Source organism: Athene cunicularia (genome assembly GCF_003259725.1).
Source record: "Athene cunicularia isolate RWA chromosome 2 unlocalized genomic scaffold, athCun1 chr2_part1, whole genome shotgun sequence".
Classification (NCBI taxonomy): domain Eukaryota; kingdom Metazoa; phylum Chordata; class Aves; order Strigiformes; family Strigidae; genus Athene; species Athene cunicularia.
Window position 1 is genome coordinate 73,937,438 of NW_020799095.1, and position 16,688 is coordinate 73,954,125.

Below are 16,688 nucleotides of genomic sequence, written 5' to 3' on the forward strand. Positions count from 1 at the left end.
GACCTCGTGAAGTTCAACAAGGCCAAGTGCAAAGTCCCGCATGTAAGTCAGGGCAATCCCAAACACAAATACAGGCTGGGCAATGAGTGGGTTAAGAGTAACCCTGTGGAGAAGGACTTGGGGGTACTGGTGGATGTAAAACTGTGAGCCAACAATGTGCATCTGCAGCCCAGAAAGCCAACCGTATCCTGGGCTGCATCAAGAGAAGTGTAGCCGGCAGGTCAAGGGAGGGGATTCTGCCCTTTTACTCTGATCTCGTGAGACCCCCACGTGGAGTACTGTGTCCAGCTCTGGGGCCCCTAATATAAGAAAGACATAGACTTGCTCAAAAGGGTCCAGAGGAGGCCACGAATATGACCAGGGTGCTGGAGCAACTCCCCTGTGAAGACAGGCTGAGAAAATCAGGGTTGTTCAGCCTGGAGATGAGAAGGCTCTGGGGAGAACTTACAGTGGCCTTCCAGTACTTAAAGGGGGCTACAGGAAAGACAGGGAGGGACTCTTTGTCAGGGAGTGAGTGTAGTAAGGGGACAGGGGGTAATGGTTTTAAACTGAAAGAGGGTGGATTTAGATAAGATCTAAGGAAGAAATTTTTTCCTGTGAGGGTGGGGAGACACTGGAACAGGTTGCCCAGACAGGTTGTGCCCCGCCCCCCCCCCCCCCCCCCCCCCCCCTCCCTGGAAGGGTTCAAGGCCAGGTTGGATGGGGCCTTGAGCAACCTGATCCAGTGGAAGGTGTCCCTGACAATGCAGGGGGGTTGGAACTAGATGATCTTTAAGGTCCCTTCCAACCCAAACCATTCTATTATTCTATGATTGTATAAAGTCCATTAACCAATGGAAAAAATAACAGCGAAACTTTTAGTATGAGCAGCAACTATTCAGGAAAGTACCCTCCCAATGTAAAACCCTGGTGTAAAACCTTGAGAAACCTCCCAGTCACTGAAGACATGGTATTTCATAGAGTTGGAAGAAAAATATCCTGTCCTTCCACAGACCAGTCATGCCTGCACAAGAAGTAATGTAAACCTACTACTACAGCAGAAGCACTTTTTCATCTTGTGTTGACAGTGGCAGTGTTGGGTCAGAGAAAATAAAACCCACAACATAGTTTGTTAAGAAACATAACTTTGTTTTTATTTTAAATCTTCATGGAATCTGAAAGGCTACACTTGAGCCTTCCAAGAATGACTGGGCAGCATGCAAGTGTGTTCTGCTGAGTGTGATCATAAGTACTGTCTCATAGCTTTGAAGCATCAGGTTGTTATTAAAGCTGCTTCAAAAACTGGAAATTAATTGTATTGCTTAGTGAAAAAATTGTAGACAAGCTGCAAGGCTGTAAGTAGAAGCTATTAGATTCCCAATATGTAAGAGAGTTGATGTGATTAGTTGTATTGATGTTTTGGTTGTAAGTAAGCAGTGACTCCTTCCAACAGTCCTGTTTTGTGGCTATGTAGCTGAATGTAAAATTTATATGGTAGAGGAGAGGAACTCAGCTGAAGAACTTTGTCCATACAGTTAAGAGACTGTGTTGGAGAACGGCTTGCAGAGAGCAAGGCCATAGCTCCCTGCAGGAGCTGGTCGGCCATAGCTCCCTGCAGAAGTCGATCCCAGCCACCTGAGGTAAACAAAGGAAAGAACCCAGGGTACAGTTATGTAAACAAGGATGAAGACCCAGGGCTCAGTTGTGCTAGCGAGGACTGTTGTGAGAACACAGAGATAAGCTGGGGCGCATTATGACCTTGGGGGTCAGAGGAAAACAGCCCTGGGAGAGAAGCAGGTTCACAGCAAGAAAGATGTTTATGCATACCAGAGATGCTACAAGGGGCTGGGATATTATAATGTGACCTTTTAGATGTACCCAATGGCTGAGATATTATAATGTAGTTTCTTAAATGTATCCAATAGAGTTGCAAGTAGTGTATTGTAGACTGCTTATATAAGGTGTGATTTCTATCAATGAAGTTGAAGCTTGCTCTATCATTCACATTGAATCGGCTGCTTGATTCCTCCGCCCGCCGCAAGACTGGTTCTGATTTCAGAAAATAAGGCATGCTTAATAATTTACTTTCAGCTTAAAGAGTGTGCATGATGTTGCTTGCCATTATTGTTACAAACATTTTGGTTAATGCTACACCTGTTAAGATGAACCTACCATTCAACCCTGAGATCATTGCATGGTTGTAAACTAAGTGAAGACACAAGATTCCCCAGAAAGAAAACTGGTGCATTTGTAGCACACATTCCTTTGGTTGTGGGATGTGTCAGCCTCATTACAGTGCAGAAATCCCAAAATAATTTGTCTGGGTGCTAAATTACTGCACTTCTCCATTGCAGCAAAGGTTTGCTATGTCAGGGCAGAGCATTAACTCGCATGTGAGGTGTGTGTAGAGGGGCAAGCTGTGGAAGGAGTGAGCTACTCCAGGGAACCCTGCCTTACCCAGCAGGAGTAACAGCAAATAGGACGCACTTCAGCCAGGGTCTTTCTTAGAATAGTGGTGGATCTCTGAGATCAGACACCACAGTGCTGAATTTAGGGGTTTTCCAAGTCAGACTGTAGGGCAGAGCTACTGCCAATTTACCGGGTTTTTTTCTTCTTTCTTTTTAATTCTGTTTCCATTTCCCACTTGAGCCCTTCCTCAAGTCTTCTGTGATGACACGGAAATTGCAGTCAGTTCACATCCTTTTTGCTGTCTAATATTAGCTACTGACAGCTTATGGCGATTAGCGTTTGGTCATCTGCCTCTGAGCTGCAAGGCTTTCCGGGTTGATTTCGTATATCTAGCAGGTTAGTGCCTGCTATATGAAAGTCATGAGCAGAGGGCTCCTTTGGAACTGCACAAGCTCTTTCGCTGCACCTCCTGCTGCCCACTCCCTGTGGTGGTCACAGCCATGCCCTCATGCGCACATCTGTGTGCAAACCCCACTCAAGTCGGTAAAGTCGGGTGCTGTGAACTGAAAGCAGGCCATCAATTGTGCAAGCAGCACTAGGGAAAGTGGGACATTTAACTCTCTGAGAGGCCTGGGAGTGGTGACATCTGTTCATGTCTCAGAGTCTACTTGGAAGGCAAGTGGTGTCTGACTTAACAAGAGCTCTGAGCACCTTCATTTAAGTCACTGCCATTGGGGTGAAAGCACAGCCGGCTTTATGTGGCTGAAGCAAGATCACTGCATGAGCAGCATACAAGATGCTGGTCAGAGAAAGCAGTTTCTCAGAGACCACTGTGAAAACTCCCTAGCTCACTGTCACTAAAAATGACCCAGAATAGTCTGTGCTTACTTGTTTGTTTATACCAGGGAGGGAGCAATCAGTTCTTATAGCAGCAGTTACTGGGCTACAGTTCAGCTTCTTCTTAAAGCAGCCCCACCTGCAACAGACCACAGTGCTTTAGGGATACATTTCCAAACACCAGCCCCTGTTAGCTGCATGGTTCATGTTAGCTAGTGTCAGCAAGACACGTGGCTAGTTTTATCTTCATATTTTTGAGTGCTCTATGTGTTACAACACAGGTTTTCCCTTACCAATAAGACAGGCTCAAGGTGCCAAGGGTGACATGCTGTGTGCACCACGCCACATTCATCTGTCACCAGGTTCAGGTACAGCAGGAGCGCTGCACAGTACTCCTCAGTTTTAACACGTGTTCTGTTATAAACAGCTCAAAGCTCTCTCCAGCTTTAAGTATTATGGTACCAGTGGTATTATAAAAAGAATGTCAATGATGCTTTGCTGGGTTTTTTTTAATGGACATGTAGTTACAGACAAACAAGGCAAATAGCAGTTTTCATGAATACACAGACTTCTTAAGGGGAGGAGCTAATTGTGTAGAATGCTATCTCATATTTAATTAGTGGATACCACTTAAGAAACAAAATCCAGATGTTGAAGTTTGCCCTGTGATTTTTCATTCCTTTCTATTCCAAAAGGAAACTGAAAGACAGTGTGGAGGGAAATCTTTCACATTTACATTCCTGCGTCTGTAGTTTATGCAAGGCTTACAAATTTAATGTACTTAGGAGCTAACAGCTGGTCAGTTTACTGGTTTATACGTTTGGACCTGAGAATTGAATATGTGTGTGTCAATACATGTCAAAAGGTCACCTTGCTTTACAGTCAGGTTTGTTCATAATTGAGGAATCTAATGGTAGCTTTAAAATGTTTCAAATACTTAAAATGTTACTTTCGATATCATATACTAGGCAAATTTTTATACTCTATAATAAAATATTAATTTTGTTAAATGTAATATTTAGATTCATATCTGAACTCACTCTTTCGGCAGGGTATAAAACACATCTTGATTTCTAAGGGCTCCTGCTGATGAGCATCTGTAGTTTAAGGAGTTACTATTGGCAGCTGTCTTGTTTCTGGAAGTTACCAGCACCTTAGGAAGAGCAGCACACAAGCATTGTGTCAGCTCTGTAGCATTTACATCTTGTAGCACAGCAGCATAAGCTCTCATCAGTTGGTAGTTACATTCATCTTATATATTGATGTATAGTGTATGTAATTATAAATATGTATCTGATAAGTATATAACCATATGCAGAATGTAGTTATATATAATTATAAGTGGGGTTTTTTATATTGTAACGATCAGAAGTTTTAAGCTGCAGCATTTAACATGTTTGCCTGTGCATCTCCTATTTCCCTGCAACCATGGGCAGAAAAGTGGGACAGACTGATGGGGACTGTAGGCTCTTTAACTGATCTTGCACAATTCACTAGAGGAACCCCATCACAGTCTTAAAACAGCAGAGAGGGCTCCAGAGTCACAGAGTTTGTTTTGCTGGGTCCCTGTGATGGGATAATTCGGTTTCAGCCTGAAAAGGGGAGGAGGAAAGTGTTCCTTTTGATGACAGTTTACTGCAAGCTGTCCCATCATTTGCCTAATCTTCAGTCATCATCTGCTTGGTTATCTTCTATAATAAAACATCAGGCACCTAGGAGATAAGAAGAAACCCCTGATCAAGAACAAGGAAGCCAGTGTAACAGTGAAAATTCCCTATATGAAAGAATTAAAGTACAGAATACAGGACTGGGTAGTTGATGATTTCTTCTTAATTCTGTAAGAGCTAGAGCCAGTCACTGTGGAGAAGAAGCAGCTGTGTTTCATTCCGGCTGAGAAGCCTCGTCTGTTTAAAAAGCAACTCCAGATGGCCAAGCTTTTGTGCTCTGCTTTGGATTTGGTTATGCCAAACTAGGAACTGCTAAGTGGATACCATCTTCCCCACTCTCCTCCCCTGTTGATCAGCAAGGCTTCACCAGCCAGTGAAATGTAGGCACTGGCAGATAAAATCGGAGCTTGTGCGAGTGAAGACAGAATATTCATACCACCTCAGGATATTATTGCAATAGCACTATTTTATTAACATATTCCCTGATGCTATGCAAACATTTTATACTCAGTAGGTTTTAATTTCCAGTTGAACTCAGCAAATCTTACTTCTCGGCCATCAGTCCAGCCGCTGATTTTTCCCATGGGGGCACCAAAACCTATCCAGTTTTCAGTAGGCCCCTTTGCTCTTAAATTTTCAATCTCTAGTCTAATAAATATGTCATTCCATATCACTTTCTGCATTTACCAATAAGTTCATTTTCCACATGATAAAGTATCCTGAGTAAAGCTCTTGCGTACATAAGACACTGATATATTTTATGTTTTCAGTTACTCTGTCCTGCTAAACAGCAAGACAATAAAGCAACTGTTGGTAAAGGACAGGACAGAAGTCAAAGAACTCTGCATCTCTGCAGCAAGACTGACTGCAGTCTTACTAGGTATCTTTAGCTTGCATTCAGGGTAATATGAATTAGGCTCGCATATTGAGAAATGCCAGGGAACATATTCCTGTTTCACTGATGAAACCTTTTGAAGGCAGAAGAAGAGTGTCCACAGCGTGAAATTACTGCACGCTGGTTCCCAGCTCTCACTGGGTGTCCGGAGTCCCACACAGGCTGACATTTAGCCATCATGAATGTACTTCATGAGTTGTGATACATAGAGAAGTACACTTTGCTTTGTTTCCATCTTTGGAGACAAAACACCTCAAGGGTCTTATTTCAAGGCTAAGACACAGTAAATTGCATTCAGGACCTGACAGAAGATTAGCTTTAATTTTTAGATGCCTTAGGAACTTCAGTCAGTATAGCCAGAGGGTATGCAAAGAAGTATTTTAAAACAGAATTTGCCACAAGCATTATATGTGAACATACTTTCACAAAAATGTAGTTAACTTTTTTCCCCTTTCCTAAAGAAAATGAGGTCAGTTACCAGTACTACTGTGAATTCAGTATTAGACTGTCAGGTACCAAGAAAATACAGGAATTCTAGAATTTATTTACACCCTCACCTTTATGCATTTGAGCAAACAGAGTGAGAAGGTTTCCGTGTACACATTTAATTAAGTTTGGTAAAGATCAACCTAGAATAGAGCAAAGTGATTTGCAAATTCTGACCAATGCAAGAGACTATCAAGGCTTTTTGTCCCTTATTCCTTCTCTGCCCTCACTTAAAAGGCCTTTTGCCATTTATCTGCCACCTCATCCCCATAGTTTCAAGTGATTCAGATGCTGGAAAGGGGAACGGGAAAAAATAATGTTTCTATTTCCTTGTGACTGATGCCACAGTTTTCCTCTGTGTATTGAGAGAGGGTTAATACCGGAGAAAATCACCCAGTTATTACAACTTGTATAGTTTTGGTAGCTATACACGTTCCAGGCTGCTAATGGCGGTTCTTTGCTCACAAACTGAAGAAAGCATTTTCAGAACAAAGATGTGATTTCTGAGGCCCTTAGGCATTCCTCTCTGTGCTTTACACCTAACCTGCATGCAGTGCCAAAACCTTCCCACTTGTCCATCTCAACTCTTACATAGATGACTGATAGCAGACACTCCAAAGATGGCCCACCAGAGCCAAGCTGGGAATTGGGAAAGGGGAGGGATTGGAGTTGGATGTGGTGAGACATGAGAATATTTAATGCTAAAGAGAGAGCCAAAGATGTAGTCTTTGTGCAGTGATGGTGCAGGAGAGCCCAACAGCTGAACAAGAAGTTACAAATGGACTGAAGTTAACAAAGCCTCATTTATTCATGAATTTGTTACTCATGGTCAAGGGAATAGCATCAGGTCTGAAAAGGACAAGCTGTACTTTTAACTGCTTTGGCCTTTCAGATACTCTACATCTTTCCTGTAAAAGGGGAATGCAATATGACACCCAGCTATAAAACTCATTAATCTCTTCTATCTAGAGGATTTGGCTACTGTAGCATTTCTACCTTACTAGGAGAAGCAGCTTAGCCACACTGTGGGAAACAGGATTCATTATGATGATATCTTTCATTTAAATAATGAAATCTGTGAGATTATCAGTGTTCATCTGCTCAAAGCATAACATTGCATAGACGAAGTTACTCTGTAGAAATCAGAAATTTGAATTCTGGATCAGAAAGGTAACATGACTTCTGATGGCAATAATGCTTTTTAGTTTTTGAGATGCTTGTGTTTTAACAAACATGGCCAGGGACATGAGCTAGAGTTTTTTAGCCTTGTAGTTCCAGCACATCAGTTACCAACTGCTGCACTAGAACTTATAACTGGGAGATTATTTAAGAACAAACTTTCTTAAAGTGGCTTGTGTTACTACATTAACTAGGGCAAGCCTTTCTTATTTTCTAAAGCTGAACAAGTCTATATGATTTTTGTATGGGTTTTTTGTTCATTTTTTAAGGAAGTTAAGTCTGACTGTGGAACTTTAGAGACTGAATAATAATTGACATTTTTCGATGTGCCACACAGTATAAAATCATAGATTAATACTGCCTATCCTCATTCCCCTTCCACCAAATTTAAAGCAGTTGTAATTGATAGCACCTTGTCCAGTTCATCCGGATTAAAGCAAGAGTTCATCCTCCCCTGTTCAAGGTCATGCTTACAGTTAGAGATTTTCCCTGAATATCTCCTTTTCTGCTTGTGAGAATAATCAGTTGTCCCTGTTTAGTGCTGAAGAGCTTCACACTTGGAGTAGCTACTGCAGTGTATCTCTCCATTCCTGTAATTTGTTGCTTGCTTTCAGGAATACCTTTTTGTAACAAAGAAGATTTTAGGCATAGCTAGCAATTGGCTTTAAAAAACAGTACAAACTGTAATTTCTTCAGAACTGAAGTACTGTATAGCATTTATTTAGCCTTCCGTGTAGTTTATCCTCCAAAGTTTAAAGATAAATGAAGGGAAACGTGCATGTGTTTTGCTGCTACCATATATACCTGTGAAATGCAGTGTCAGAGGTCAAAAAGCAGCCAGAAGTTTAAGCCATTGCAGAGGCCACTGGATTTGTGTTCAAGGTTCATTTTTTCCCTATCTTTTATTGGCTGTCTTTATTTTACATCTCTGCATTGCTTTATTACCAAAGGTTACAACTGGGCTTTGTTAGAGTCATGGGATAAGAGGACTGAGAGGCAGTAAAATCCACAGGAAGAAATGTCGTGGCAAGAAACCTGTCCCTCTCAGAGGACACCACCCCAGCGGCCAACAGTGCCAGTATCCGAAATTCCCTGGGTGACTGAGTTCAGTGTTATTTCTCATGAGTATACAAAGAAAGGAAATAAGAAAAGAGGGATAGATTTGCCCCACACTCCTCAGTCTGATTTCATCAATGGCTTCATTGCAGCTTCATTGTATTAAGGAGATTTCACAAGTCCTGTCTAGGATATACACATTTTTAAAAAGAGCATTAACTTTTAAGACTAAATCCACTTTCTTTTTACTTTACTGTCATATGCTACATGAATGCCAAGGACAGCTTTTAGAATAATACTACCCATCCAGAGTTTGTTTTCACTGCTTTGATTTTGCCTGTCTCTGAACTCACAGATTGGTTTTTTTAAAATCTTAAGGCTGCTGGCACAAAAATAATAATCGGAAAATTACATATTGGCAAACAACTGCTCAAGAAGCTTTTTACCTTTTCAAGGTCAGGTTTAGTTCCTGCTTCAGTAAAAATTATTTCAGACATGAGTGGAAGCATTCCTGCCTGCTCAGGAAGATGCTGGCCACCAGAGGCTGACTTTATGAAATCCTCACGAGGGCCTTGTCCCATCCGTGGTACTGCACTGAGCCTTTGTCCCAGAACAAAGGATTTCTGTTTGCTCCAGTGAGGTGGAGACTAATGTCTCCTTCATGATTGTTCAGGTTTCACACAAAGGGTCTATTCTGCATGAGTGGCTGGAGCAGCAGCAAAGGAAGAGTCAAAAATTGTCACTGCAGCATGTTTCTGCTCAAACTCTGTAATTGCAACAGAAAGCACAGGCTGAAGAAAACTTGGTATAGAAAAAAATGACTTAAGTTGTGAAGTCAACAATTTTCAAAGAGTCTAGGAATCTGCCAGCTTCGATTTATTTGAACTTTTTAAAAGTGAAGCATTACCCAGTAAAACATCCTGCTTTCTGTAAAAAAATAAAGCAACGTAATTCAATGGGGAGATATAATGACTATCTTAAATTAGCGACCCAACCCAGCCTGAAAATTACCACCTAAGTATTTTCAGCAGCAGCCAGGGGGAAAGCAGATGCGACACCATGTTGATGCTATCAGAGTCAGTATATTGGGCAGCTGCTGGATGTAGCTTTATTTCTGAAGAATGTTGTGCTCTGTCACTCTGAACTTTATGGGAAGCTGGGAACAGTGCGGGGAGACTTAGATCTGTAGAAACCAATTATTTCAGAAGATGTGAAGCTAGGGAGTTTTCCTTCAGGGAGTTTTCCCTCTTTTGCTCCCCCTGCTGCTTGGCAAATTTTATGAGGGCTGGTTTCAGCTTTACACCACCCTTTGCAGAACACAAAGTTCACAGAAATCTATACTGATTTGCATGCACCTGAAGGATAACTGCAATAAGAGAATGTCCTTGTGATTCAAGTCATCAGCAGTATGATAAACTGCTTTCAAATATGACTGCAGTCTGACATTTTACTGCACACAGATCCAGGGCATTTTGCTTCATAGGATCACAGGATTGTTCGGGTTGGAAGGGCCTTAGGAGTTCATCAGGTCCAGCCTCTGACTCAAAGCAGGGTCAGCTGTGAGGTCAGTGCAGGTTCCCTGAGGCTTTGGCTGGTCTGATCTTGAAAACCTTACATTTCCCACACGAGAAAAGAATCTGCTTTCTGCCCACTTCAGAATTCCAGGACACATGAGTACATCATGATCTATTCCAACAGAGCGTCAGGCTGTGATAACCTTCAACTCCTCCATTTGGACTGATCAACACTTTTTTTTTTTTTTCCCCCCCCATATCAAAAACTCCTCAAAACTGGGGTGGCTGTGCAAAGACTAGCCTCTTACATGATTCGCAGCAAAGAGAGCATAGGATTCTGCAGGTCCATTCTGGTGTGAACCAGGCTGTGGTGTGCAGTAAGCTTCCACAGCGAGCCAGTGATGCTGGCCTCTAGTGTTACACCATACCCAGCAATTCCTCCACAGCTTCCAAAGAACTTTTCTATTATTTATAGAAGTGTGCTTAAAAAACCAAAACAAAACAACAAAAACCAAAAAACAACACCCAAACCCTGAGCCTTTGAAGACAACAGGTTTTTCACTTGGTTATTTTCATGTTAAACTCACATGCGATTTCCTATCAACAGGGCATAATGTCTTTATGATAAAACTTTGACTTTTTGATTTTTGGTCCACAATAAAACACAAAATCCTGCATTTGTGTAAATTGATGAGTAGTTGGATCTCCTTCCTTCACAAGAACCCTGTTGAACATTTTCCATGTTGCTCAACTACTTGAGAGACCAGAGTGATGAATTCTTCAGGAGGTATCAGAAATTTTTATTCTGTTGTACAGCTATATGCAGCACAGAAAAACATTCCAACTGTAGTCTGAAAACGGGTGTAACTAATATCTATTCTATAGTTTCAGTACTAGTAGTCAACAGTTCAAAACTGTTGTTAGTTTTATTCTTCTTTATAAAAATACAGAAGTGCAGTTTCATTAATATGCTGGAGTGTTTGAGTGACAAGCCCCAGTACTACACAGTCATTTAGAGAACTAAATTTTCAAGGTCAATGAAAGCATGGATTTGGAAGACCCATAAGAACAGCACTAAATAATTCAACAATTTTTTTTCCTATTTGCAAAATGGAATGTTGAACAGAGGAGTCAAATTCCATTTTTCACACTGTCACAAGTTAGAACAAAATATTCTTTTGACTTGCAAACATATCTGCAAGATCAGTTTATCCTGTAAGTGTGATACAAGCTCTGAAAGGAGACAGAATTCTGGAAGTTCTTTTCATGTGAGAAAGAGGGAGGCCACGGAGATGTTTGGCATATCAGGAGATCAGACCACATAAGACTGAGGCTACTTTTTGATTTGTTTATTGCACACTTCAGTAATCAAAATCAGATGACTTATATTCTTCCATATTAACAGAAGCGATAAACTTCACTGATACTATCCCAAGATCTGAGGTGCAATTCAAAGCTGAGCTGTATAAGGTGTAAAGTAGATTTCCTCTACCCTCACCAAGTACTGTGTAGCATAAATGAGAATAGAGAGGTCATGAACAAGGCATGGGTTAAATTAGTTAACATGCAATCCTTAATACATACACAGGACAATAGTTTGAGGGTAAAACACCTCTCTTGGACAGCCAAACTTGCAAATATAGCAAGTTCAACAAATGATAGGAAACATCTGCTGAGAATTGTTTTGCACAAGAAAAATAGGAACTGCATTTCATCACAGAGGAACTTTTTAACAGGTTAAGGTACCCTTCCCCATGGTAAAATCTATTATTCTAGACATATACCAGATTGGAATGTGACTAACATTTTTAAAAACATCCACTTTGGATTCCATAGCTTCTTTCTGATGAACATAAAGCCATATTGTGTCTTTGTCATCAGGCAGTGTTTCCTCTAGCTGGAGACTGCACTGAAGTTTAGAAATGCTCTACTGTTGTTTATAGCTCACTGGAATACCCTTTCGTGCCTTTATATTTATCAATGAATGTCCCAAGACAGGCAGCTTTCTACAAATGGCGAAAAGCCAATCAGTCTAGCACCCTACAGATTACTTATACACATGACAATAGCCTTTATTAGCATAATGTATTATAATGCATTATGTAGCAGGTCTCTGAGGTTTAGTAATCCCTGTCAGCAACCGGAATAAATGGAGATGGAGCCTCCAGGAGATGCATTTAGTTTTCAAGAACTACTAGCATCCAAACTCACACGTGCAGCATCTGAAACAAAATCTCATGAACAGTTTTTCATCACGATCATCTATGAAAGTCAAATGCATGAAGTGTACTTAAAAGATGGAAGAGAAGTTGAACTGAGCACTAGCAGTTTGATACTTTCCCCACTAGAACAAAGGTTTGGTGCATTCTGTCAGGCTAGTCAACAGCAGAAGTTTTTGACATGTAACCTGTTAGTATGCCTAGGTGCTAAACTTGCTAGCTGAGAATAGCAAGGTCCACATGGAAGCAAGCACAGCTAACTGCAAACAAGAGGGCTTTTGACTTGTTTTTAAGACACAACCAGATTGAAAAAAAATCACTGATTTTTTATATGTTGTAATCACAAGATAATGCTGCATGGGATGAAGGTGCCCCACAGTTACTGAACTCCTAAGTGCCAGCAACTCAGACCATGAAGCCAGAGAAGGGCTTCTCTTACTTTGCACTTGCCCTGCTCTTTGTGTCTTTTCCTTCAGCAACCCCCAGTGACCTTTAGCAGGAAGATGGTACTAATCTAGCTGGGGCTTTGATCTGATCTAATACAGCTGTACTGATTTGCTTACAGTGCTGTAAATTATTGACATATTTAGTAAAGTCTTTCAAATTTTACTGCTGTGTAGATCAGTTAAAGGCACATTACTCAATAACACAACCCTTCAGATGAGTTCAAATTATTAAAACAATTCCAGAAATGCTTACGCTGCTGTTGTTTGTACTGAGATAACACCATAAGAAATATTACTGTCTTTATTCAGGCCTGTGTCTTTTCTGTAGAGTTCCACTCTCCCATTTATATCTTCATTTTTTCCTGTCTTTTTAAAGCACTCATCATTGTTCAGTTAAATGATCAAAGGCTTTAACAAAACTACCTAATATCATGCTGCACTCATACCATAAGATAACAGAAAAATAAATCAACTCTCTTGCTAGAATTCCACAAGCAAAATCCTTACTTCCAAAGCATTAAAATACTTCAGCCTCAGTAGAGGTTCCAAATACAATATTCATTACTGTATAAAGCCATTGCAGCCAACTGCAATTGCAACCTGAAGCTGCAGTGCCATTATGCATGCATGTTGCTAGCCTGTGCAGAAACTTTTACTGTTTCATCTTCACCTCTTGAAATAAGGTATAACTGTAACCCTACCCAAGCTATCTGCTCTATTTTTAACCTTGTAGACATGCAGAAAGACATAGGGAGGAGAGGGAAACAGTGTTGAACTAAAAGAAAGTTAGAAGACATACTGTAACTAAATCTATTTCCTAAAAATTTTTCCTCATCTGAGACCTGGGAAGTTAGTGCCACTTACTCCAATAGACCCCATCTCTAACTGTGTGTGCCACACCCCCCATTTCACTGAACTACTTGCATCATTTCATCTGTTACCGTCTTCTCCGGTCTCTTCTCTGATCAGTCTTCACCCTTTACCAAGGTAAATCACAAACATCATACAGACCACCCAGCATCACCAAAGAGCTGAGAGTTCATCCTACTTTTAACATACCTCATCTGTAATAAAATCATTACCCAAAATACCTTCCCCCCTTTGCATGTTTAGTGTTACTGTTTTCCTGAAGTAGTTTTTGCCACCACATTTCAAATTTGTGTTTGAACTAATACAGAAACTTCTCAAGTTGCAAGTACTCTAGAAGTTAAGTTGCAAAGGGCTTGCATGATGCAAAACATTAATTTCTTTTCCCGAGGCTTTGTTCCCTGAAATGAGAATATCATCTGCTCATGAGAGAGCAAAATGAAACTAGTTATCAGCATTGCAACAAAAAAGATAGAAACATGCTGAGACAGAAATAGAAGGTCCTTCTGCTGCCATGCCTCACCTCCTCAAGCTGCTTATTCTTGAGCCTAGCAGCCACTGCTGTCTTTACCCACCAGCTGCTATGTCAGTGCTTTTTGAAGCCATTTATCAGCACTGACTCTTTGCTGATGATAGGAGAGGGTGGGGAGGACCGCAGTTTGCAACAGCTGTGGAGGAATGACTGCATACCACCTGGGTATAAGTCATTACTCCTGATTTGCAAACTGATCTTCCTCCTGTAAGACCTGGATGGAGATTGAGCATGGTCTTAAGGCCAGAAACAAACTTTAACTTCAAAGTGAACAACATTGAGAACAATGCTTTTGGTCAGTCATTTGTTTGTCTGTCTAACCATGTTAGCATACTCTTTTTAGGTGGTTGTTGAAGAAGGAAAGATTGCTCTGTTTGCCTGTTACTAGTAGTGGGCAGACTTTGCTGTTAGCATAGATGTATGGAATCTTAAAGCAGCAGTAACTACACTGCTTAGTAGGATGCTAATGGCATTGTGCAGTACAACCAGTTTAAAGGTCTTTGCTTTCATGAAAACAGCAAATTACAATTGAAGAGCGGACATCTTCGCATCTTATTTTGTTTATTGGACTTTGAAGGAAGAGTTAACAAAGTATGCCCTGTATTGTTGCTTTACAGGTCATTTTCAGTGAGAGTACAAATCACTACAGTCTGCCTAATGGTGTCTGCAACAATGAAAAGAATTTGCTCTGTCACTGTACAGTTACTTTTTAATAACTGGAATCTCAGCCACACAACCTTCTCTGCTCTAGATTGTCCCCTCTGCTTCAGTTGTACCCTGTATAAGTAGTTTGTCAGGGAGAGAGAAGTGCTGGCTAAAAGAAAAAGAATCCATGCTTAAGTTCATTTGTCTTCTGCTCTTACCTTCCTCCACTTACTACTCTCTGTATAGGTGATGGATATACAGTGCAAGACAGCATCAAATTAGTCAAATAAAACATTCAATTGTGAAAAATAAATAGTGGTTCCTCCCTAAGAAGTGGAGAAGAAAACTGAAGATGAGCCTTTTTGCAGGACAGTGAAATGTTTTGTTCACCACAACAGGCAGTCAGAACGTGAGACCTCCCACAGGCCACTCTGTCACAGACCTTGGGAAACTTCTGTGATCTGGGTACTCGTAGGCTAAACAGAAAGGACAGTCTCTGACACGTAGCCAAAGAATGAGAGTGAAATGCCAGCTGTCTTGGAGGTAGTGGGACTTCAAAGACTAGCTTTAAGAGCCATCTGTACATGTAGGGATGTGACAACTGCATAAAAAGAGAAGAGCTAGATACTGTGATACTAGCTTGTAGGCTGAATTATAAGAGAGTGGTTATAGAGTCTTATAGAGCCATCAGGTTGTACAGCCAGTGCACATAATTTACCTGGTACACTGGTTTGTAACCTGATAAGAGGAGCTCCAGAGCATTTAAGGTCACAAGTTTTGCCCCATTCAGTCAGCTTGCTTCCTTAACATCTGCTTTACTGTGACAATAACAGGAAGAAAAAGCTTTTTTTAATCACAAAACCAAAGCTAAATAACAAAGTAGGTCAGATCTCTGGGTCTTGGAATACTTCAAACCTTTAGTTACTAAAACATTTGATAATCTGTTTAGGAATATGGGTGTCTTAATCAGAACAAGTTCTGTAAAAATCAAGTTTCTTAATGTTTTTGTAACATTTAGACCATTCACATACAACCATTTGCAGGCACCTTAAAAATTCTTTTTATGTGCGTCAGTCTTGGTATGTAAAGCACATGAAGAGTAGGAATTGTTTCTGAAGTTAACATGCCTCTCATGTACACTTACGTACTCTGTGTATTTGAATGCAAGCTAAGTATAAATATACTGTATATTTATATGCAAGCTAAGTAGAAATATACTCTATACCCATCAGTGAAATTTTAGACCAGGAGGGCCTATCTTTTGTTGTGCTTATTTTCTGAAATATAAACATTTCTTAATTTTGTTTTTCCTAGCTCTGTTTTGTGATGTTTTGGACGCCAAACGTGTCAGAAAAGATTTTAGTTGACATAATTGGAGTAGACTTCGCTTTTGCAGAGCTGTGTGTTGTTCCTTTGCGCATCTTCTCCTTCTTTCCAGTTCCAGGTAAAAAAAAATTAAAACTGTAACATCAAAACCAAACCAGCTGTGAGGCATGGTCAGAATCTGGCATTTCTGTACATACAAGAGTGGCTAAATGCATGCCTAGCATAAGTAACACCTTTTTATTGAAGCTGGTGTAGACAAAGACTATTTACATCAGTAGTCAAGATGCAAATATTGCAGTAAGAGCTGTCTGTCATTAGGTGGATTCCTGACTGTCAGAAGTAAAGCCTGAATTCTGTCTGTTGTAGTTGACTGAGAACACACACATGAATGGCAGTGTGCCAAGGCTGAAATTAACTATTTGGAATAGTTTCTAGGTCTGCCTCCACAGTAACATCACCTCCATTAGTCTCCCCTTCTGATGCCAGACTCAGCAGCTCTTTCAGATATCATCAGAGCATAAACAATATAGAATAAAGATAATGCCCCTATTCAAGAGAGAGACAAGTTTGACAGTCATAATCAAAATGTTTCCCCTCAAAAACTTTCTAACTTCCATAATTAAGTGCTGCA

General features: G+C 40.6%; 1 protein-coding gene across 1 annotated transcript in view; it reads left to right on the plus strand.

Moving 5' to 3' along the window:
* ANKH (ANKH inorganic pyrophosphate transport regulator) overlaps positions 1–16,688 on the plus strand; it is a 46,658-nt gene that overhangs the window by 24,203 nt on the left and 5,767 nt on the right. The window contains exon 9 of the mRNA XM_026841386.1: positions 16,046–16,175. Within this exon, the coding sequence (XP_026697187.1) occupies positions 16,046–16,175 (130 nt within the window). The remainder of the gene's footprint in view (positions 1–16,045; positions 16,176–16,688) is intronic.